This window comes from Anas acuta, chromosome 9 (assembly GCF_963932015.1).
Source record: "Anas acuta chromosome 9, bAnaAcu1.1, whole genome shotgun sequence".
Taxonomy (NCBI): Eukaryota; Metazoa; Chordata; class Aves; order Anseriformes; family Anatidae; genus Anas; species Anas acuta.
The window spans coordinates 4,813,104-4,837,315 of NC_088987.1; the positions used below are offsets into that span (position 1 = coordinate 4,813,104).

At 38.0% G+C, this 24,212-nt stretch overlaps 1 protein-coding gene across 6 annotated transcripts in view; it reads right to left on the bottom strand.

Annotated features, from left to right (window-relative positions):
• PHC3 (polyhomeotic homolog 3) overlaps positions 1 to 24,212 on the bottom strand; it is a 37,313-nt gene that overhangs the window by 9,412 nt on the left and 3,689 nt on the right. For 2 of the 6 annotated variants that reach the window (XM_068692103.1, XM_068692102.1), the window contains exons 2-14: positions 23,189 to 23,345; positions 22,328 to 22,486; positions 20,797 to 20,874; positions 19,111 to 19,269; positions 16,832 to 16,930; positions 13,213 to 13,453; positions 10,866 to 11,743; positions 9,758 to 9,908; positions 8,298 to 8,551; positions 7,599 to 7,755; positions 4,601 to 4,715; positions 3,269 to 3,419; positions 2,946 to 3,177 (exon numbers count right to left, since the gene is read on the bottom strand). In XM_068692103.1, coding sequence (XP_068548204.1) covers positions 2,946 to 3,177; positions 3,269 to 3,419; positions 4,601 to 4,715; positions 7,599 to 7,755; positions 8,298 to 8,551; positions 9,758 to 9,908; positions 10,866 to 11,743; positions 13,213 to 13,453; positions 16,832 to 16,930; positions 19,111 to 19,269; positions 20,797 to 20,874; positions 22,328 to 22,486; positions 23,189 to 23,314 — 2,800 coding nt within the window. In that variant the 5' untranslated portion in view covers positions 23,315 to 23,345. Of the gene's footprint in view, positions 1 to 2,692; positions 2,794 to 2,945; positions 3,201 to 3,268; positions 3,420 to 4,600; positions 4,716 to 7,598; positions 7,756 to 8,297; positions 8,552 to 9,757; positions 9,909 to 10,865; positions 11,744 to 13,212; positions 13,454 to 16,831; positions 16,931 to 19,110; positions 19,270 to 20,796; positions 20,875 to 22,327; positions 22,487 to 23,188; positions 23,346 to 24,212 lie in introns of those variants that run through there. The other 4 variants (XR_011099345.1, XM_068692104.1, XM_068692105.1 and 1 more) reach the window with 4 other exon arrangements.

Here is a 24,212-nt window from a genome sequence, read left to right on the forward strand (position 1 = left end):
TCTCCTAAGAGAAAAGAATCAATAAACTACAATACCAAAAGGAAAACATCTGTTTTTTAGCTGCTGACTAACTTTTAACCAGGAGTGAGGACTGTTTTGCATAGCATTTACACCAACACACCTTTAATACTTGACAACACCCTCTTCTTGGGCATTACTTAGGGTAACAAGAAATTAGAGTGGTGAAAAGAAAGCGAAATTAGTTTGTCACAGACAGTATTTAGACAGCTACTAAAACAGAGAAACATCAGAATGTTTTAGTACCTGCATGTATTCCATAACATTTACTTTTAATATTTCTGCTACAGTGCAGCCCAGCTACAAACTAACGCAATCCGTATGAGAACATTGTTCAGGAGCTCGGAGTTGTCAGAGAACACCTGGAATGGTTCAGACAATTCCAGCTACAAAATGAAGGTAATGCTGCCAGTAACATGACGAAAAAATCTTGGACAACTGACCCGTCTCAATAGGTATTAGCAGCTCTAATATCATTATAAAGGTTCTTATTTATGTATTGACAACCCACAAAGATTCCGTAAGCTGAGCACTAAGTGCTTCTGTGAGATATCCCTCAGTGTATGTCTGACTTCAGATCTGAACTTGGTGGTTGTCAGACCACAGCGCTTACAAAGAATCTGATAGAACAAGATAAGCGTGTATATTTAGCAGCAAAAGTGGTCCTATGAAAATAGCTTATTAGTTATTGTTGGAGGCTTTTTCTTTAACCAGGATTTGCTTTATGAATTTGCCTTTCTTAATAAAAAACCCACAGCCTTTCTCAAAATCATTTTGGAAAAGCAGAAGATGGAAGTTGAGATCTATTTCAGTTCCCTCACACAGCCAAATTTGGGTATTCTTAAGTGCTTTCACAATTGGTCATTGTGCAATAGCTTTAAAAGAAAAAAAGAAAAAAAAAAAAGGATGTCAGGCAAGTAAAAGACTATTAACCGGGCAACTGAAGAAAGAAAAGAGGAACAACTTTGCAGATTAAACTGTTGCCATCTCTTCCAAGACTCTGCAGGAATTCAGAAAAAGCCTGACAAGAAAGCTTTACTCTACAGTTAGATCGAAGCTTACAGACTGAAAAAAAGGGCAGTAAATTAAATCAGGTGTCCCTACTGCTTATAAAGTACAGAAGACACAAATCACTGCTTCCTGCAACATGGCAAATGGCCTGCATGGCCTGCACCAAGTACATATTGAAAAATAGCAAAAAAAAAAAAACAATTATAGTCATTATTTCTTGTATTATTCAATTCTGACAGCATATGAAAAAGTATTTCCTTTAGACTGGTTTGAGAATGTATTGAACAGAAAAAAAACACCAAAAATACAGATGCAAATATGTAATAAAAATTCTGTCAGGTTGTGAATATCATTTTAATTATCTATTGAACTTAAAAAAATAAATAAATGAGGAACTAGGTCTTAATGTGAATAGAAATGAGTGATTGTAATACATTTTCATTGAATACATAATAATATAAAGTTTGTTTAAATTCAAAGATCAACTCATTTATAGAATGAATAAAAAACAGATCCAGCAGCCGGGGACATATTCTACAAGTAATGGTTTCAAAGTAGAAATCACGTTTTAAGGACAATATTTGTTGTCATACTTGTAAAGGAACTGTGTTTATATGGTACTTGAAGTATTTTATTTTTTTTTAGAAGAGGAACTATCTTTTATTCTTTTACAGATCCTACGATCTGAACTGAAGCTTCAAATCTATAAAGACAGTAAATCAAAACTGCAGTGATATTATCACATTCCAGCAACACAGGTAAAGTACAGGAACTTGAAAGACCATGTCTTAAATCTAAGAAGCTTTGTTTGTTTTTACAGGCATCACTGGAAGTTCCCAGAAGCAGGTGATGCAATTTAATTGCAATTTACAAACCATCAGAAGAAAGGTAGATCAACGAAAGTCACCCTTGATGTAAAACACCCCTAATTAATTTTCTGCCTGATCGATTATATAAAACATTAGCTGGCAAAACTCATGCATATGACTCACCAATAAGGACACATTCCTTACAGGTTATTAGTCTAATGGGATACAGAGCAAAATGCTTTAGCATTCCAACAAAGAGGTGAAAACTAGGAACAAACCTAAGCCAGGGTTCAGTGTTTAGTCATGTGAGTTACATGGATAAACAACAAATTCTTATATGGCTGTTATCATGGAGACCTGCCTTGTTACCTGGAGGAATTACGGTATCTGATTAGATAGATTGGCATCCCTGGGAAAAAGAGGGGAGTAAAACTTTAAAGCTTATGATAATCAGGAAATAGCAAACAAATAAATGTCAAATAGCCTAAAGGTGACATAAAGGCAAGCATGAAAACTAAGCTAAGGAAAAGGTGTGCAAACAAGGAGAAAAGATGTTTTTCTGCAAACAGACTTGGGTACTACCTTTGCTGTGTCTTCTAACGTAAGAGTGTGTAATCTATATATGGAGTTCTCTATTCCAGTTACTGTGCAAAGCTACGTAAAACAAAATTGAGCTTTACAGAAGAGACCAGGTTATTCTTTTTTTAGTGATTTGTATCATGCTAAGCCTCTCAAAATTTTCACTTGCATAAATGGAAGGAACTCCCTTCTCACTTTTTCTACTGAATAAGCAGTAACTAAGGAGGGAAGTGAAGAAAGAAATGTAAAGAAGTGTGTCTGATCTCTCTACTGACCTCTTGAGAGAAATCAGACTGAAGGGAAGAACACCTCTAGTCTCCATCAGCTGGGGTGCAACAGCAGAAGTGGGACTAGTTCTATCAACATGGGATTTGTGCTGAAGGAACAAGCGAGAGGAAACAAATCACATTCCAGTCTCTATCACCATGTACACTCGTGCTGTTACCACACCATCTCCTCCTCAGTGATGCTAAAAAGCAAAGAGCTTTACTGTTAAAAATGTGGAACAAGTTCTCGCACGTTACATACCAGGCAAAGAATGTATAAAGGCCCAAACTTCGTCAACAGTCCATACTGATGGGTCTGCTTGCACCACTGGTAACAAGTCAATGCTCTCTGGCATTTTCCTAATTCTTAGTTCCCTAAGTTCACGCTCCCTCTCTCTTTCACTCTGTCTTCGCAGACGCGTGGTCATGGCAGCTGGCACAGCATCTTCGTGAGAAGCCAGATCTTCTTCTGCGGATGGGTAAGTAACTGGAAGCTGGAAAACATCGCACAAATACACTGCAGTATTATATTTTATTTGTAATTCCCCAAACAATGTCATAGTTTTAAGCAAATATTCCACAGACCTGTCTAAGAAAATGATCTCGTGACGCCCCATCAGGGCCACTCGGTCGACGCCCGCGTCGCCCAAGACTTTGGCTATCTGATTTCCGATTCCAACGATTGGTCTTGTCTGATGTAAACAGCCCAAATTTCTTAGTGCAACTAAGGCTGTGCCTAAAGAAGTAAGATATATTCAAATAATGCACTAATAGCTTTTTGGACTGAATTCAATCAACTTAGCAATAAAACGACATTGTTGTCTACAGAAACGCTGCCTAATTAAAGACAACAACTGGTGTCACAAATATAAGAGAGAAAGGTATCTCAAAGGCCATGTACTCTAACCACTTGTCTTGAAGGGAGATAAGTACATCTAGATCATCCCTGGAAGATGTCCATCTTTCCTGCTCTAAAAGAAATTCCAAGATAAAAAACAGCTTTGGATTTTATCACATACTACAATCCTACTTCTCTAAAACATCCTCTAAAAGCTTTGCTTCCATTTTCTTTACCTAGCTGATACCCAAAGGAGGACAAAGGAAGAAGGGCCAGTTACCTTCTGAATATTATTTCACTAGTAGTTTCCCATCAGATACCAAATAAAACATATACAGTCCTACTACATAAAGCAGGAATGTCTCGGGCTGGGGATGAAAAAGGCAGAAGACATAAGAGAAAGGGGGTTTGAAGGTACACTGATGAGGAAAAAAAACAACTAAGCGGCACCTAAAAACTATTCCCCATTTCTAAAATATTAGGGATTAAATATCAATTTTCCAGCTGTAACAATGGAAGATTTTACATTCAGGTGTTGATTATGACTTGTTCCTCTAAACCAAAACAAAATAAAAAAGTGTACTAAACCCAAAGAGAAACAGAAACCAGCAGTTGTTTTCCTTTGCCAAGCAAAGAGCAGCATTTAATATTTTCAATTAAGGAGAAGCTTTAGAAAACACTAAACTTACGGTTTAACTATGTCTAATCTGCTCTATGCAAATCATGATTTTTTTTTTTTGCAAGGGGAAGACAATCAGAATATGACAAATATAGTGATTTATGACCCACAGACTTCTGCACCGATTTCCAAACACTTTCTAACTTTTAATGGATACCCATCAGCATTCCTTTAAGTCCAACAGCATTCATTCATGGCTTCCTCTGAAAGAGTTATATAATATAACTGTAAGTCTGTCTTGAAATAAATCAATCTACCATAGTCCTTTGTACCAATATTGTCTGCAAATTTGGACAGAAAGCAAACATTTTTCACTGCTGCTTTATTTTTCAACATCAGACAGTACTTGGGGGCTACTCCAATAATCAGGTAACACTAGGCAATAACTAGAGGAGAGTACCTTTTGGCACAGGATGTAGAGCAGAATCGTTTTGACCGCAGAAACTTGTTAGAATATCCCATTTTCCCACAAAATTCACACTTCAGAAGATCATTTTCAATTTCATCCAGTCCCTCTAAAGGAAGGAGTGAGGCACAAAGGTTAGTTTCAATGAAAAAAATTGTTCAAGTTTCTCTTTAGCAGGTAGGTAGAAGACTCAAATATTTAATACATGTCATGAAATACTTTAATTAACAGAAAATTATGCCTAACTAAGAAAACCATAGATTTTACTCTCCATGTTAAAAAACTTCAGTGAACTGAATGATGAATGAAATTATTCATGGAACTTAGTCAGCTTTTTTGTTACATTTCAAACCATCCATGAGCAGGTATGCCCTCAAATACAGCAATCAACTTAAAAAAAAAAATAGTTACAGTCCTAAAAATTGCTTATAAGGAGTTTGCTAAGAGAACCGGGCACTTTATATTCCAGATTCAAGCTCTCCTGTAATGAAATAAAGTACATTTACATTGAAGTTGTAAATACTTCCTTCGAATAAGCAACAGCTACAACGAAAAGGAGAACTTGTGAAAGCAAATAAGACATTGAATCTTATCTATTAAAAAGATGCACATATAAGAAGAAAAGGATTATAGCAACTACCAATTTGAAGTTTATTGTTACACAGTATTTTTAATGATATTGCTGAGATAGGAAGCACTTTTCCTGTTGCCCATGAAGAACTGAAACAACAGCTGAGAGAAACACAGAATCACAGAATTTCTAGGTCGGAAGAGACCTCCACGATCACCTAGTCCAACCTCTGACCTAACAGTAACCAGTCCCCACTAAACCATATCCCTAAGCTCTACATCTAAACGTCTTTTAAAGACTTCCAGGGATGGTGACTCCACCACTTCCCTGGGCATCCCATTCCAATGCCTAACAACCCTTTCGGTAAAGAAGTTCTTCCTAACATCCAACCTAAACCTCCTCTGGCGCAACTTTAGCCCATTCCCCCTTGTCTTGTCGCCAGACACGTGGGAGAACAGGCCAACCTCCACCTCGCTACAGCCTCCCTTAATGTACTTATAAAGAGCAATAAGGTCGCCCCTGAGCCTCCTTTTCTCCAGGCTGAACAAGCCCAGCTCCCTCAGCCGCTGCTTCTAAGACTTGTTCTCCAGGCCCCTCACCAGCTTCGTCGCCCTTCTCTGGACTCTCTTGAGCACCTAAATGTCCTTGTAGCGAGGGGTCCAAAACTGAACACAGTACTCGAGGTGCGGCCTCACCAGAGCCGAGTACAGGGGGAGAGCCGAGTACAAGGGGAGAAGCATCAGTGAAAGATGTAGGAAAGCCCAGAAGGCAGTACAAGGTGAGAAGGCAGCATTTGTCACATGCTGAATGTCTACACTCTATTCTGCTGGAAGAGAATGTTGTGGGTAGAGCATGGTTTGTACATAATTTAGAAGAACGCCACCATCTCTGCAAACCAACTTGCCTTTTGGCATAAAAAAACAAAACAAAACACCCAAACTTATCCCCATGCACCATCTGTGAAACACATCATTAGGAGCAAAACTGGCACAAACCGAAGTGTAACATTTTGTGTTCATTCACATAAGCAAAAGAACTGCATGCCACATGGCTGCAATCATGGACAGAACATTTATTTAAAAAAATCAGTGAGCGAAACAGACATCCATTTCTTCCGCATTTCTTATTTATCTGAATCGGTTTCATATACTTTGCTTCTTGCTATTCGTCTTCTACATTCATATTTTTAATTTTACACAACTCATTGCAAATATTGCAGACTAGCTTTTTGTTCAAAATTCTTTGTTAAGCTCTAATGCCAGCTAATACAAACACATATCAAGGTTTAATTAAGCGATTTTAGCTATGAATGTTAAAATTGTTATAGTGATATTACCTCACTAACTAGTGTGCTGATAAGGTGATAAATAAAACAGCACTAATGCAAAGTTGAAAAGGCTGAAATAATTATTTGAATAACATATCTGATGTATCAGGATTCAAAGGCATAAACTGAAGTCAACAAAAACTTATGTAGTGTCAGACTGACCACGTTGTAAGTTGCTAGCTTAAGTTGGTATCACGCATGAAGTAGAGACTGGAAGCTGGAAGCCTACCAAACCTGACCAACTTTGCAAGTTAAGTTAAATACAGACTAGAGAGCCATCCTTCAAATAAATCATTCTTTCTATTTAAAAAAAAAACGCACAAACCAGGTCACATGGAACAAAGTGACTACAGATAAAAGCGAAAATTGATAGTAAAGGCCTTCTCTTCAGCATTTTAGGTGTTTCTACCATATAAATGCAATCTGTATCTCGGTTTAGCATCAGAAAATCTCCTTTGATTGACTTCTGCGTATGTGGCTCCCTCCCAGTACTGGATATTTCCTTGTTTCTCTAATGAGTAGTTGCCAATTGCGAACATAAGCCTAACACCAGCTTCCAGGAATGATAACTGAAAGCAAAAGCATGAATGTTTCAATAATTGCATGAAACAACAGACACGCTGTTTGACATCTGAGAAACAGCACAGTGTTAATGCTGAAAGGTTCTTAGGGAATGCTTCTGAAACCAAAACTGAACTAAGATCTACTGTAACAAACTGACTATTGCAACCTAAAAGACCTAACATACTTGATTTCCTTGTTCAAAAAAAAACAAAACACAAACAACAAACTACAAAAAACAAAATACGTGATGAGTGCTTCTGTCACTGCGTGAGGAAATTTGATGGTTTTAGCTCATGAGTTGTGTTAGAGACCACTGTATTCTAAGCAGGACAGTATACGTTTTCTTGACATTTGTGTGCACCCACAGCAATTTCTGTCATTATGTATAGGTAGTTATAAACATTTGAAAACAGTATCTTTAGAGATAGTGTAAAGACTGGAGGAAGATTCCAGATGTACAGACAGGATGGGATTCTGTAATGCATACAGACCAGAAGGGAAAAATAGATAATTAAACAAAAACTACAAACCTTCTGCAATCATATCCTCTATCTCTGTGTCCGATGAGTTGTCTGCATGTTTTGTATTCTGCAAGTCTGATTCAACACACATAACACTCATGATTTGACCCTCCACTAGCAATCTTTTTTCTGCAGGCTGTTCTACCAGCAAAGATGAACGACTTACCTATTGCAATAAAAGCAAAGCAACAATGGTTAACTGAAGAATGAATGACTGGAAACAGTATTTGTGACTAATCACACAAAGCTCAGTAAGGGGGTTGCTGGTGCTTTAAACAAAGTTTTTGATGTGAAAGTGCTACTGTATACAAAGACTCATCGCAGAGGTTTAAATTATTGCTTAAATTGAGGTATCTAAGAGACAAGTGTAAAACAAAGTTAGTGCAAATGTTAGCCTAAAATAACTGTTGTTATCTCTGGATAGCCTGCCTACTCAGCTGTGTCTCTGTTTCATTTCGTATCTTGTCATCCAGTGATACTGGCAAGCAAAACAGCAGCACAAACTCAGATTAAATAAGACAAGTATACTGAAATGCTGTTAAGAAACAGGTTACCAAACGGGAAAAAGGTCAACTCCAACATTTGAAAATGTATTCAAGATTTAATGACCTTGAATTATTATTATTAGCTATTAGAAATAAACAGCATCATCTTTAAGAATGGTTTAAGAATTAGTAGCAAAACTTTCAAAGTAACTTTTACACTTACAGGGAACGGCTCCAACCCCTCCTGAATCACAAAGCCTTCAATAACATGGGTCAGGATTTGTGGTTTAACAATAGCCTGTGGAGGTTTATTTTCTAGACTAGGAATGCTATTGGGCATTGATGTGCTGTTACTCCTTGTTGTTGCTGCTGGAAGCAAAAGAGGTGGTGGTGGAATAGAAGCATGTGAAGGATCAGATGGAGATTTAATTACTGAGGCACTGACTGATGATGTCACTGACGGTATTCCCACATGGTCTGAAAAACATAAGGTATGTTATATTTTTGTGACTTATGTCCAAACATTCGCTTAGAATTCTAGAAAGTAGAAATGACAAACAAACACACCCAGCTTTGTATGTATGATCCTACAACACAGGCTTTTCTCTATAGTTTATAGACTTTACCTTCAAAACCAGATGATTTTCCTTGACAGACTAGTCCACAACCAAACAGTTCTCGAGTATCATTTTCCTTTACTGATTAACTATACTGATTAACTATAACCATAGTTGGCCATGAGAAAACATTTGAAAAAAGTGACTTCCTATACAGATCTCAAATCCACGAGACAAAACCAGAAACCACTCTATTCAAACATGTGATTCTCAAAACAAAACTGCTGAGGCATTTTTTAAAGAGAAAATATTTTCAGGGTTGCTCTGAGCCTTGCTAATCTTTAGAGCCACAAAAACACACAATATCAGCTGTAGGTATAGAAACCTGGGTATCAGAACCCGAATTTGGGAAGGTTGTACCTCCTGGTGTTCTGAAAGATGTTACATACATTCATTATTACACTTATATACGTGTGTGCATATACACACATGCAGATATACACGGTGCCATAGATACTCACAACTTTCTGCTGAAAACTCAATTTTCTGAAAAATACTTTGGAAATACAGGCAAGCTCATAACTTACACAGGAATGTACTTCTTCAGGTATGGAAAGAGTACTTGTACTTCATTTTGGACAGTGTTGGCTTTTAGCCAACAAATCAAACAGATCAAAAATGATCATTAGTAGCTTTTGCAATACAACTGCTCATACAGTGCATATCAAAAAAGAATCATACCATGTAAGCAACCATTCTGACAGCTCCTTCTAATTGTTGATCCTGATTTTGTGAAATCAAGCTTCATACCAAATCAGCCAGCTATCACTTACAGAGTACCTGGAGACTGATACTCCTGTTAAGATTTTAGTATTATAAAAGTATACACTAAAGAGCTGAAAAGCTGTTTTTGTACTACATTACCCAAATACATATACAGTTACGCCTTTGGGATTGAGTAATTCATTCTATCACAAGTGTTTCTAGCATGCTTTATAGAGTTTCTTTACTTAAAAAATCATAATCTCAAAGTATAAAAAAGATGAAAATCTGACATTTTTGCTTTAAAACATCACTAGCTAGTTCCTAAGCAGAGCAGCTACTTTAGTTTTACATCTGTTCTCACCTGATAAAGGCTCTTCTGAATTAAGTGCCTCTCCATTCCCCAAGGTTATGGCTGGCGGGGACAATGTCGGTGGTGTCGGTGTCCTAACCATATTGACACAATCAGATTCCTCAGGCATCTCTTCTTCACATACATTCTCCACCTGGTAAATCTGCATTCAACAAACTACTGCTTTAATGATTTCAAGTCTATCATAATAATCATTTTCTATGCAAATTGTTTTCTATTTTATACAGCAGTGTAGTCAAGCTGAGTTCCTCAGGAGCGAATGCCAAGACTAATAAAAGCATTATTGAAAAGGTTATAAGGTATTTTCCTAAAAATTACAAAAGTGAATTTACATTAATAACTGACAGCTAGCTTAGCAGATCAGGATGTAAAATATTACCTTCTCAAAAGTATAACTGAGTTCTATTATTTTGTCCAATTTTTGCATGAAATATCAGAGAATTGGGATTATCATTACCTCAACATGAATTAAAAACACAGAGCACACCATCTTCCTTAACCTCTTGGTAGACCAGATTCTTTACATAAGTCAAGGATGAAGGACTGCAATATTTCATTGGCCTGACTGTCCCATGTCCCCATAACAAAGAAAAAGCAAAGCTGTATTTGAAATACTTTCAAAGTACAGTGGAGTCCCCAGTTCATGAGTGGCATACTTTAATGGGAAGACGTGTCCATCATTTAGATTTCCTTATCTCCTGCATGCACAGTGAAATTCAGCTTGAATGAGTACTGTGAGCCAAAGAACTGGGCTCTCTATTCATGAGGTACATAGCACAAATTCTGATTTCAATTCCCTTTTGAACATTTCTGCAATCAGCACTGCTCTATTAAGAAAAAAAAGAGTTCTGCAAAGACAGCAAGATGACTTGTTTTGACAGACTGGTACCCCAAAATACAACTTTTGAACACCTTGCTGTATTCACCTACCTCTGTCACCTGTCTCTCTAAAGCCAGCTTTCACAACTAGAATGGTTTTGAAAAACAGGTACTTTCACAGGTCTGGTTGACTTTGCTTTGTGTGATCAGAGATGACATCAAAGAAAGGGTTTTTCACTCTCAGTTTAATTCTAAAATTAGAGGGTTTCTGAGCACTTACCACCGGAGTTTCAATTGGTACTGACGGCTGCACTTGAAGATTTACTGCAACAGTCTGAGGTGGTGGAAGAGTTTGAAATGGCAGCTGGACCAAAGCTTCTGCAGCAGGAAGTTCTTCCTCAGAAACCAAAGTGTTTTGAACCAAAACCTGGCCCTGGGATAGAATTTCAGGCTGCACTTGTAACGACTGCACAGACTGCAGTGGCAGTTGTTGAATCTGGGTTGAAGATGTTGACAGCTGTGGAGGAGCTGCAAGAGGGATAGGTGTGGACTGCAAGGCTGAATATTGCTGGTGTGGTGTGGAGGACACTATCTGTTGGCCCGAGGAAACCAAGCTGGGCGGATCTACTGATCCTATATGTACAGCAGGGGAGGGTGGAAGTGGGAGATGTGGTGGAAGGTTAAGTGGCTGTGCAATTGGTCGAACTGGGTTGGTAGCAGTTTGCTGAGCAGCACCCTGCTCAGGCTGAAGAGCTGTTGGCACGAGGGAGTTTGCCTGTGACTGGATAAGTGCTTGAGGATGAATGATTATGGTGGGCGACTGGCTAGGGGAGTGAGAAGGTGGAGGGGAGACCACTACCGACTGCTGAGCTGACTGGGATGGAGTGGGAGATAACGTCAGAGGTGGAGGATGGATGTGAATAGGTGAGCAATGAGACTGGACGCTGCTGGGAGCTGGAGGAAGACCGTGGCTTGGGAGGGGCAGACAGTGCTGTGACGGAGGGGGCTCCTGACCAGGAGGAGTCTGAAGTGCAATTGGCTGGACTTGCTGCTGCTGTTGCAGTATCAGCTGATGATGTGAAATCTTTGGAGGTGGTGAATGAAGTGGGATCTGCTGATGTTTTACCAGAGAATGAGGTTGCAATGGAGAATATGAAGCTGTGAAGGGAGGAAAAAAAAGTGACAATTAGCAATTATTTCCTTAGCTCCAGAGAACATTATAGAAATAATGAAAGAAAGGAAGCTTTTACTTTAAAGTAAGCCCAACACAACTTTTTCAACCCTTTGGATCCACATTTAGAAACATTTTATTTAACAGCATATAGTGCACAAGATGAATTTAAAGGAATATACCAGTTTCCAAAGCAAATGCAGCAATGAATAAATTACCATAGCCATGCATCGTACATATACTGAAAATACATATACATATATAAGATTATCTGCACATCTTTTTGGTGCTAGTCCTTAGATCATTGCTGATCCAGCCTTCTCTTTTATTTAAGAATTTCATGCATTTGGATTTCATCCAAATGGATTTAACCTTTGCTTTGAAAGAGAATGGAATGGAAGAAATAAGCATGTCATAACAGGATTTGTTCCAAACTGCTAAGTTAAATTTAGGTAATATAAGAGACTCCAAACAAAACAGCAAGAGTTCAGTATGAAGCAAAAGCATTTAGAGTATTTGCCTGAATGTGAAAGCACAAACTGAAAGGTATGAATCTAAAAATAGTGCAACTTCCAGAGATATCACATCACCTTTATGTGAACCAGTGACTCACTAGTAATTCCTTAGAGCATTTGAGTGTATGCAGACACATATTTTGCTCTATGTGCAAGCCTCTTCTTGCTTCCCTTTTCCACTTGAGAAATGATTTGCCTTTTTTTTTTAATTATTTATTCTGCTAGTAAACATGGACTTTATTCCTTCTAGAAACAAGTTCCAAGAGCATTAGGGCTCAATAACTCAAGCATGTCTTCTTCTTTCTTTAAAAGCCGCCATTAAATTAAGCCAAGCTAAATCCCCAGAATTGAGACCAATTATCTAGATAACCATTACTCTTTCAAAATTATGATGCTAAAAATCAAATGCGTTGCATGCAATGTAAATGCATATCTAACCAGCTGTATGCTTCTCCTGATGTGTTACTTAATACAAAATACTAAGATTGTGGGACACTATTACAAATGGATTTTTTAAAATTATTTAATATAAAAAATCATTCAATGACAAGACAACCAACAAAATGGACTTTGATGACAGCAACAGGCTTGAGGTGGTTTCAACCCACATATTTCTTCACTACGTTTGGAGATGACATGTCATGACAGTGAGCATACACAGTGACCAGTAATGAGAATTATGTTTGTACTGGATTCAGCTGTACGTTGCAATTGCTACATTGTGTTTGCATTGTGATTTCAGAACAATGCTGTATCACTCTGCTGAATCAAAATCCTGCGTAACATCAAATATCAACAAAGAAGTACATTTAGTATTAAACATTAAACTCTTTGTGTGGAAGATCTAAAAGGTCCTGATCAGTGAGCAATGGACCCTGACATAACTATAATATACAAATTATTTTAAAATAACTTATATTATAGCTTCATTTTCACCCTACCTGGTGTTATTAACTGGTGTATGCTTGATGTCCGTGTGACCGGCGTACTCCGACACTCTGGAGTTGGGCTATCACCTTTTCTATTGCTCTCGGAGGGATCTGGTTGGCTGCCCTTGGTACTGCTCACAGGTTTATTAGCGCACAGAGATAACGACTGAGTCTGGCTGCTGCTCTTTGGTGGGCCGTTCTGCGAACTTGACAACACACCCAGCTTCTGACTGCGCAATGTCAAGTTTTGAACCTGGGAAATTGGTAAAATGTAAACAAAGACATAAAAACATTTATGACAGACATCCAGACAAAAACAGACAACATTAACTTTACTGATTTGATGTTATACTTCTCATCCCACCTTATCAAAATATCCGAGAAGTTAAAAGTCTCCATATCCAAGTATCTTAAAGTCACCAAGTATACAGAAAAACAGTGATCGTGAGGTATTTCAGTGATAAATACAGCAGCCTTTTTTCCTTATTGAAGTTTAAAAAATAAAGGATAATTACATTACTATTACATTACGCTAATTTGAATTAAAACTTGTATTTTTTCTCCCCTTAACTCTTATAGCAAATTTAAAGTGAATGACGGAACACATCTTAAGCAAACACAATTTTATTTTTATGCAGACACTACTGAAATAGTGGTGAATGTTTGCAGAGGCTAAAATAAACCAGAGCCTTGGGTAGTGGTAGTGACAACAATCTGCTGTATATTATTCATGCCTTAATACACCTGAGAGTACCTTATTTCTACAGCAATATTAATATACCTTTTCACCACAGCTCTAACGTCACATAAAACAAAATGTAAGCCTTCTGAGATGCGTATTAGTCAGTGATTCACTGACGTGTGTTACAATGCAGCCAGCTTCTGTACATCTTGACCCCAGCTTTCCAGTCCTACATGCTGAGCTAAAATTTTATTTCAAGGACAAAGACTACCCTAGCAGAGCACTAATGTATGTCATACTTCACGTGAAAAAAAAAGAGGACTAATTATTGCCATCCACTTTTTGATTATTTATGCTCTTCCTCATTCCAGTTAGTACTTGTGTAATGAACTAGTTGGCGTTTTACTTCCCACTGTTCAGTGTGTTACCACAGGGTAACAGGGTGTGCTCAAATCCTGTTCTGAAAACAACAGCATTTGTTTCCTAGCTGGCATGCATGATGCATTTACTGCAATCCTAGCTGTTGCAGCAGGGGAGAAAAATCTATGAATAAGCAGATGTCTGAGCAAATAGAACAACTGGGATGAGATTATTCTGGAGTTTGTGAGCACCTAATGGCTTACACTAATCAAGATGCTCCAAATTTAATATTGTCACTCCTGAAGACTAACGTTCAAAAGAAGTTCCCGTTCCAGCTTGTGTTTTTGAAAGGGATGCTTCTGAAACGTATGAAGGATATAACATCTGACCTAATAAACCCAGTCATGGAAAACCCCCACAGTGCCACAAGCACTCTGCTGTCAGACTCTTTGTTTTTGCAGTTAAGATGAATCTATTCAGTGTGGGAAGCAAAAGGTCAACTTAGATTTTGGAAGCAACAGTAGGAAGGCTTTACCATGACCTTTTATCAGAACCCTGCGATAAATAAAAGCCCAGGTCTCACAGTCCAGCCTACAGTATAATCAAGGTAAGGTTCCCGTTAAACTCATTCTCTCAGCATGCCATTTGGTCTGCTGAAAGTTCATAAAAAAGGGAAAGAGAAGGTTTAAAAAAAAAAAAAAGAGCCCAACATGCTAAGAAAGGCTTGCCAACCAGGGAATAAATGCCAGCTCCCGTTCTTCCTCATATAAATTTGACCAAGCTAACTGCCCATTTTAACACCCTGTTGCAATAATGAGAACAATACAACCAATTTTCCTGACATAGCACCGCACTGAATTCCCAAAGCTGTTATGCTAGCTAGGCAGTATCACCTATAAAAAAAATACTTGCTCCACTACAATCCTTTAAAGAAAAAAAAAGTGCTGCAGCAGAAGATAAAAGACCTAATTGCTCATTTACTGGAAGTACTAGAATAAAGGTAAATTAGATCAGACTGGGAAGGCAGCTACCAGCAAGATACAAGGACAATGCCCCCAGTAAGGACAGAGCTACCAGCTTCTGGATATGTTTTCAGAGTCCTCCCTACCCACATCATGTACAAAATTGTGCAACAAAGAGAATGAGGAGGTGGGAATAAAGAGGTTTGCATTTCTTCACTTTCTCACTGTATCTCAAAGGTAAAACCTTTCCCCCTTTACCCTTAATTTTACTTGGATATCTTTAAACCAGCAGCATGAAATTAACGGTACTCAGCAGGTGATACGGAAAGAGTTCAGAACTACAGCAGGTAAAATGAGGAATTTGTTTTCTCATGTTGCACACTGACAAAGCTTCTTGTGTAACAAAGGGGCAATCTGCTTCACGATTCAGCAATGACATGGTAACGCATTCCCTTGCAGCTTTTGTGTCTGTAATTTTTTTTCTCTGTCTGAAGGCCAAAAAGTTACATGTGGAAGGTTGACTAAAAACTAAATTCAGTAGCTTCTGGGGAATCAAATCCAATAGCTTTTGGACTTGCTTATCACTGCAAGCCTTATCCATGCCTACAACAAAGCAATTTTTCATTCCTGTATTTAATGAATTGCTTAATTAAGGAATATGGTAAAAGCATATCTAGGACTACTGCACCTACTCTCAAGTTTTTTATTTTCTAGGTTATTCATTTTAGCTGCAAAGTTCTGCCAAACACACTTATCTTTTAAAAATATACTGGTTATGCTCTAAAATGTAGCACCAAATTACCACAATTGGGCTTTATCAACCTTAAGAGTTCTAAATGACCTCAAGAATGAAATGTTAAAAGAGTAACTACAGAAGGAAATCTTTTTCCGAACTTGGCACAAGAGAACTAGAAGGTGCAACTAGCACAATGCAGATTTTTCAGAAGTAGTTCGGGAAGATCTGTAGAAGTAAAAATAGTAAATCTGGTACCTCCAATTGCAAGAGTACTAGAAATTATAGCAGAGAACCAGACGTGCCCTACAACAAGCAATATGACTTTTGTAAAGCAGGTAGCAGCTCACTGATCTAGTGGAATCTTCTGAAGGGATCCACAAACACAAGCTCAAAGAACATTCAACTGGCATAATTTACTTGGATTTCCGAACAGTTCCAAAACAAGTCCATTAGCAGAGTCTTTCAAATAAATCCCTAAAATAGAAGGGAAGGTCTTTCATGAGAGCATAAATTTGTTGGAAAAATGTTTGCTTTTCACAGCAGGAGATGGTGACTAACATTCTGTAGAGGTCTGTGCTGTCCCATATGGTTTTCCAGATCATATACAAATTTCATGTTTCAGTGAAATGACAACACTAGTTCAGCTGATAATGTGAAATTATTCAAGGTAATAAAGATGAGAGAGAAGATTATGAAGAGCTGAAGCATCATATCCAGGACCCCAGTTTTACATATAACATGATCACCTCTAAACGTGTGATGATGGTAAACAGAAAACACTAAAGATGTACAGAAACGGTACCCATTATTAATTTTTAAAAGGAAGTAAAACTTAAGCGCAACGTTTCCTTACTTGTGAGTTTTGGCACACTCTACTGGACACAAGCTCACCTGAGTAGCTGCAGACTGACAGGAAGATGAGGAAGATGATGAGACAACAGGAATGTCAGACTGGACAGCAGCCACAGTGGTAGCAGGAGTAAAAATTAGCTGTTAAGCAAGAAAAAAATATCAGGTAATAGACTGAAATGTTGAAAAATATGTAAAAAAAAAAAAAAAAAAGCAACGTTTTACTTTTAAAGTGATACATAAGTTACATGCAGTGATGCACAGCTTCTCTTTTTTTTTTACTTTTAGAGGAACTTGTTCTAGTAACAATTTATTGCAGTAGTTTAAGTAAATAAAATGAAAAGATAATGTAAAATATTTGTTCTACATATTCAGAAACATTTATTATACACACACACACACTTATTAGCTTTCACACAAGCATTTTAAAAAAGGCTTTCCCTCCGATATTACAAATGAGTGAAACAAAGGCAAAAAAGTTGGCCAATTTCTACAATATTGTAAAGAGAAAACTCGGAGTATCTTACAATCTGTCATTAACAAACAGGGCTGTTATATCAACTTCAACTATGCTAATTAAGTTTTATTGCAAGAACAGGTATCGCACAACCAACCTCACATTACTAATTTCAGTGTATTGGCATGCCTAATTGTCATTGATTTCCGTACTGACAGTAAAGTAAAGGCAAGTCTTATGGAAGGCTTTGCAGAGAGACCATTAGTCACTTCCCTTATTTTTAAAGATATGTCAACTGCAAGGAGCAGCTAGGAAGAAAACATGAAGTTACTTAGCTAGAAGTGAATCAAACTGGTGATGAGGCTATTGTTATAGACTAACTACAGATGAGAGTTGACCTTTTTACAGAAAGTCCTTGACAATGAAGGAAAAACATTAATTTTGATATGTGAGAAACACTGAAAGATTGAAAGCGGTATGACGTGCTACCAAGAAGGGCAAAATGATCTTGCAATATCATCCTAAACAGAAACTAACAGAGTGTAAGTTTCTCTCTCAAAACTGGGATGTAAGATGGTTATTGAAATAAGCAGGAAATTTGATGTAAAGAGTCTGGATGAAAACTTAGTGTGAATAGATATGAAAACCATATCCAAAAATCCATGTTGTTGAGACAGATTGCTACTATAAAAAGCAGCAACCTCATCCCATATTGTTTCCACCACTAATTTGATAACACATATTGAAAGGCAGTGACATGATGGATTCCTAGCTTTCTGTTAACTAGTACTAGGTGATTTCAGCATCTAGGTTTGCTTACAAACCAAAGACTCAGGAAATCCTTTTGCTGTCAAATTGTTGGTGTTTGATCTTTAAATCCTGATCTTGAATTCATACTGCTTTTTCAATAAACATGTAAGAAAAGAGCCTCCAAAGAAAAAGCTCACATCACATAACACCATTGCTGGGCAAGCCTAAGAAAAAACTCAGAAAAAGAACAAAGAAAAAACTTTCATAAACACGCTTCACAGGTGCAGTTCCTGCAAGAACTCGTGCCTGCATCTAATTTTATACATCACTGCAGTCACAGACCTCTGACTCTCAGTGTAGCGTAACAGTGATTCTTCCTGTTTCATGTAGTTGAACATAACATGTCAGAAAGCTCTAGTCATGAACTCCCACATGCCATGGGAGTATAACTTCAGTGTTCACATATAACTTCAGTAATTCCTATGAAATCCCACACAGCCTGTGAGGATCAATTCATACAAGACTCACTACACAGAGTATTAAACTAAATAAAGTAAAATCACTATAATGATTTTTCAGAGCTGCCCATAAAGAAATGGAAATGCCGCATTAATAGGAATTGGGAAGAACCTGATGAGTTTCATGTGAATCTAAGAAGAATGAAAGCTACTTATCCAATTCATGTTCTAGAGACAGTAATCTAAAGAACAATTTTAGCTAAATGCAATTAAATTTTCCTCAAGAGACTGAGCTCTGAATGTAACCAATGTATTGGAAAAAAACTGCCCTGAGCATAAACTCTAATATGTCCCTTTATGTAGCCAGATCAGACATGCTCTTTTTCCTTTTTTCCCATGCTCGATCAATTTACCAACATAGTATGACCAGGCTAAAAACATATGAACGAATTTTGACAGAACTAAGCTACAGCAATCCTTTCATTCCTTTGACATCTGAAGTGTTTCAGTGATATGTACACAAAGATTAATAACTAAATTCTCAGTGCTACCTGAAACTAAAGAAAAATTCTTATAATTTCTAGAAATAAGAAATGGAACAGTAAAATTTGAGAGAACAAAACCCAAGAACAACAACAACAAAAATCCAAACTTACCATTTGAGCTCGTAGATACATTTGAGCCTGGCTTGCACTCAGGGTTGGCGAGGTGCTCCCCAGCAACATAGTCTGTTGGGTAATACTGCTGCTGGTGGTGTTGGAGGTCTGTGAACGGCTTATTATCTGTGCAGGTGTAGGAGAGGTGGAGAGGTTAATCTAAGGAAACAAAAATATTGCTTCTGTCATGGAAATTCAATCATCCTAGGGTCTAAAGCCAGAAAGCCTTTCACAAAAATGGCAGGGTCAGTTGAAACCTCTGAACTGTAAAGATATCAAAAATGTATTGAGCCAAACGTCACAAAACTAGATTCTGGCAAGACTGCACATTTTCATTCTCGAACCACAAACAATATTTAGCACTACACAGTAATAAGCATTAACAAATATAAACAACGATGTTATGAAGCCTGAAAAAATACATCTCACAGAAATACGTATTTACATAACACATAGCATGAGCTTATCAAATTTTAAGAAAAATGTTTGAATCTTAATACTTAAGTATCTTTAAATGCTTTTGTTATCTGACTGGACTGACAACTTCTGAGATGCTCATTATGAAACTTGACCAAGGTGCCTGTTTGTGCTGCTGTACTTTGATTCCTCATATGCACACTTAAAAATGGTCTGAGATTAAAGTTTTCTACAATTTCATATTAAATGCTCCTGGAAAAATTATTTTTAGCACCTGCTCAAGCAAAAGCTGGCTGTTTTTTGTTTTTACTAACACATCTAACAGAGTTAAGTGCCCAGCTCTTTTAGATCACTTTGAGATTTTCTTCAAAATCCAAGCCCAATTATTCTGTTAGTTTAACATCAGGCATATTTGAAAACCTTCCCTCCTAAATTTAATAATGAATGAATGATTTTACTTCTAACGACTGTAAGCCAAAGCAGTGCTATGAGAGCTTAAAACACAACAACAGTTAAATCACTGAAGCTACGCACTGAAGCCATGAACAGCTTGAGGGCATGATTAATAAGCAGGATGTCTGTAGGACTAACGAAGTCCTACTGAAGACAACTGTAGAAGTGTACATAGAAGGCTGTGCAAATTACATATCTGAAGATGTCATTTAAGGAAATGCAGCATGAACTGAACACAGAGACACTAACAACTGAAACCTTAGCACATGGATAAAGTAATTTAAAGTGCATAAAGATGCATGATAAAAGATGACAAAAGAATGAAAGCTATAAACAGTTTAACCAGTTTCATATACTGAAGTGAGCAATGACTTGGATTCTTTAGATTCGGTGCTCCTTAATCACTGGTACACAGAGTTATGATTTTGAACTACAACAGTGCCCTGAATAAAGAAACTAATGTGAAAAATCCGGTAAGAAATCATGTAAGAGATGAAAGCTCAGAGAGTGATTCCTGCAGTGGTCTGAACAGTCACTAATGCCCATGGAGTGAGCAGCTGCCCCTCAGAGCACCAACAGTGGGCTGGGACCACGGAAGCCTCCAACGCCAGCCAGGAACACTGGCATTGGGATGAGAGGACGACACTGGAAGCATAGCCAACACTTGCTACAGAGTCATCATACTTCCATTTAGTGTTTCCCTAATACTCCTTTTAACCACACAAATTTAAATACTAAAATCTTTTCTGTTTTGCCAGATAGTTATATAACCAACAGGGGTTGAGAATGGATGCAGGGCTTTGTTCAGTTACGTACCGAGGTCTGCGACATGCTTGACTGCTGAGTGACACTCCCAGGGGGGGAAGTACATTGCCTCCCACCTGACAGGCTTGCCTAGATAGCAAGAATATGCGTCAAATACCGAAATCAAAAAGTGTTTAAGCGATGTTCACATTATTGCATAAACCACCAAAAACACCCCTCTCTAACATTACCCTCTCTCTGAGTTAGCAGCAAAACTGCTCGACTCAGTGGAATTAGATTTCAAAGTGCACTCCAAGCTCGGAACTGGAATCTGCAAGGTGTCAAATGCCTTGAATTCCTTCCAGCTTTCAGGCACTCAGACTCTCACAGACCAAGACCTGAACAATAACTATCAGAGGTAAAGCCCATCAAACTGTTAATGATGGAGCTACCTGACCAGCTCATCACCTACGGTGCTCGGAACTTAGAATGTGACATCATTAAAACTGTCATTATTAAAACTCACATTGTAATTTTTATTATGATTAGAATAATCTAAAATTAAACTTCATAAATGCTGTGAGGAACATCCTCACTTCCCCTAGAGTGACAGTTTATGTATGCACATCAAGTGTGTATACCAGTATGCTATTCCAGACCTTTAGATGAATACAGGGACAGTGATTTAGATGTATATATTAATAGACTGCATGACAGAACTTCTTAGGCTTGCCCAATCTGATTCTCTTCACTCTATCTCAGTAGCAGTATAGGCACAAATCCATCACAAAAGAAAATAAGTCAATATATTATCATGATCTAATGGAAAAGGTACAGAAGCAGAAGCCAGGAGCATAGAAGAGTCCATCCTAGTTCTGACAACAAACATGTATCTATCCCTGAAGTTTTTACCTCTGCTTTAGCATTTCTACATATAAAAATATTAATTGCCACCTATCCCTGCAAGACAGTACTCTCAATCTACAGTCAACTGAGGTCAAAGGAAGTCTTTCCACTGCTTGTGTTTTCACAATGGGTCTACTCTGGTGTTCCTTTTGTGTCAAAAGCTTTGCTTCAAAAGTGAAACACAGCATTGTCATTTACCTCCTACATTGCTGCAGTTGGAGTTAAAACTGAATGTTGCCATTATTTATAATGCAGCCAGACGTGTGGCAAGACACACTAAAATACCAGATGTTGACTACCTGAATTTGATTTCACTAAGATGCATGGCTATTCATTTGTTTCCCCATCAACCTTCAGACAAATTCATGGGATGAAGACTGAAGTAGTCTATTTTTAATATATACATTTTTTCCTGTTTGATGATTTACATGATGCATTATAATGTATGCAGTTAAGCATGGAATGGACGCCTATTGGAGCATCTATAACACCTACTGGAGCATCTATAACAAAATCCTCCAAACAGTTTGGAGGAAGATACAATTTAAAAGAACAAAGTCATTAAAATATAACAGCGAATCATTGTGAGACACTGAAAGCTCAGGCACTTAAGCTGTTATGTTTGACAATGCTCTAGAACTGTAGTTCTACTCCAGAAAGTAGTAAACCACTATTTTTCAGCAATCTTCGCTCTCACCTGTGGTACAGTTGCCAGACTCTGAAATTGGGTACTGCTTAAGTGCTGCTGCTGCAAAGCAGCAGTCTGCAGCATTAGATGCTGCTGTTGGGCTGCATACATCTGCTGGAGGTACTGAGCAGCTGAGCTAGGAGGACGGTGCAAGGCCTGCTGAATAACCTGTGATGAATCAGTAGGTAATTAATCACAATTACAAAGTACACACCATACTGACATGATGCTGAAGTTTACCTTTACAAGGAAACAAAACCAAATACATCCGTTTCACACCAACTGTATAATACCGAACTTACTCCACCACTTTTCTCAACAAAGGTACCAAATATAGGTACAGCATTTTTCATAACACTACATCCACGGCTCTTAGGCTCTCATCATCATACCCTACGTGATATTCTATTTTTTTTGAAAGATCAGGACAGCGCACGAGGCTTATTTATCAAACCCAACGGAGCAGGCTGTACAAACTTCCTGGTAATCTTATTTGAAGAACAGCAAAATGGGGATGGATCCAAGAAGCAGTTGCACACAAAGATAGCTCTGGATCCCTCTAGTCAATGGTGGTAAAGCAAACAGCTTTTTGTGTTACTTTGTAAAATTTTATGTTCATAATCCATACCCTTGGGGAATGGTGAAAAATCAAGTTTTCCAATAGCATTTCTCTCCCGTTATTTGGAAGGCAGGCCTGCACACTGCACTACTCTTAAGTGGTCTGATATCTATACTATGAACAGTATCTTATGAAAATCAGTAAGTTAGATATTGAGAAAGAAGACAGCAATTAAGAATGGAAAGTTAATTTGGGGTAAAGCATTATGCAACGTATGTATTTGAGGGAAATAGCATCTGATGGCCCGGTACCTGGACGGCATGCCTGTCAGAGCCACTGTAGACAGATATCTGTGGGAGTGGGGTCCGGGACGTGGAGGTGGTAGTGATAGTAGTCGTAGATGCAGAACACGTCGTTGTGTTGGGTTCATTCTCCATAGCTGTGCAGTGTTCGTCCAGCCTGGCGGGACTGAAATTGAAATGAAAGCAGTTCACAAAGAGAAGAGCAGCACATATTTTAAAGGAGATTTTAAAGATTTTAAAGGAGAAAATCTAAGCCTCTCTGAGATACACTAATGGACAGTTTGCAAATGGATAGGTTCGTAGTGTTTGCTATTACTTGATGTGATTTGTGGACTGACGTGGTTATGAAATTCTAAGATGTGTCAAGAGTAGCAATAGGTGGCAATTTAGGAATGCACGCAGAACTTCCCACAAGCTGCACAGGAATACTGCCACATCCCTCTTCGCCATGGCACAGCGCAGGAGCCACTGGCTGTCCATGCTGCACATTCAGCAAAACATTTTCTAGCCAAACATCACTGGCAACATGTTCTATTTGGAAAAAGAACAAAAAGCTGCAGAGAAAATGCTTTAATTTCTACAGCAATGCCTCCCCAAAAACAGCCACAGTTATGGAAAAAACTACCTAAAAGAATCTCCAAGGATTTTTTCCCTACAAGACTTCCTTCTGCTGCAGAGTATAACCTCTCTCCAAAAACATTGTCATTAAAACTTCAATGAAACCTGTTTCTCAACACATGAGCGTTGTTTATCTTAGTTTCCTTTTCAGTTTTAGTATTATGATTAAGAGAACATAGCAGCTGTTTATTGCTTTTCAAAGGATGCTTTAAAAAAGCAGGTGGGGAGAAGAATTTCCTTCTTACAATAAGGAAGGACTCAGAAAAATGATCATTTCGAGAGCTGCAATGTACTAGGGAAAAAAAAAAAAAAGAAGCAGCATTGGCAAGTCCCCAGCAAAATGCCCATCAGGTGCTGCATAAAACAAGAACATAATAAGGAGTTTCAGCTCACGCTGCTGAAAGCAGAACGCAGC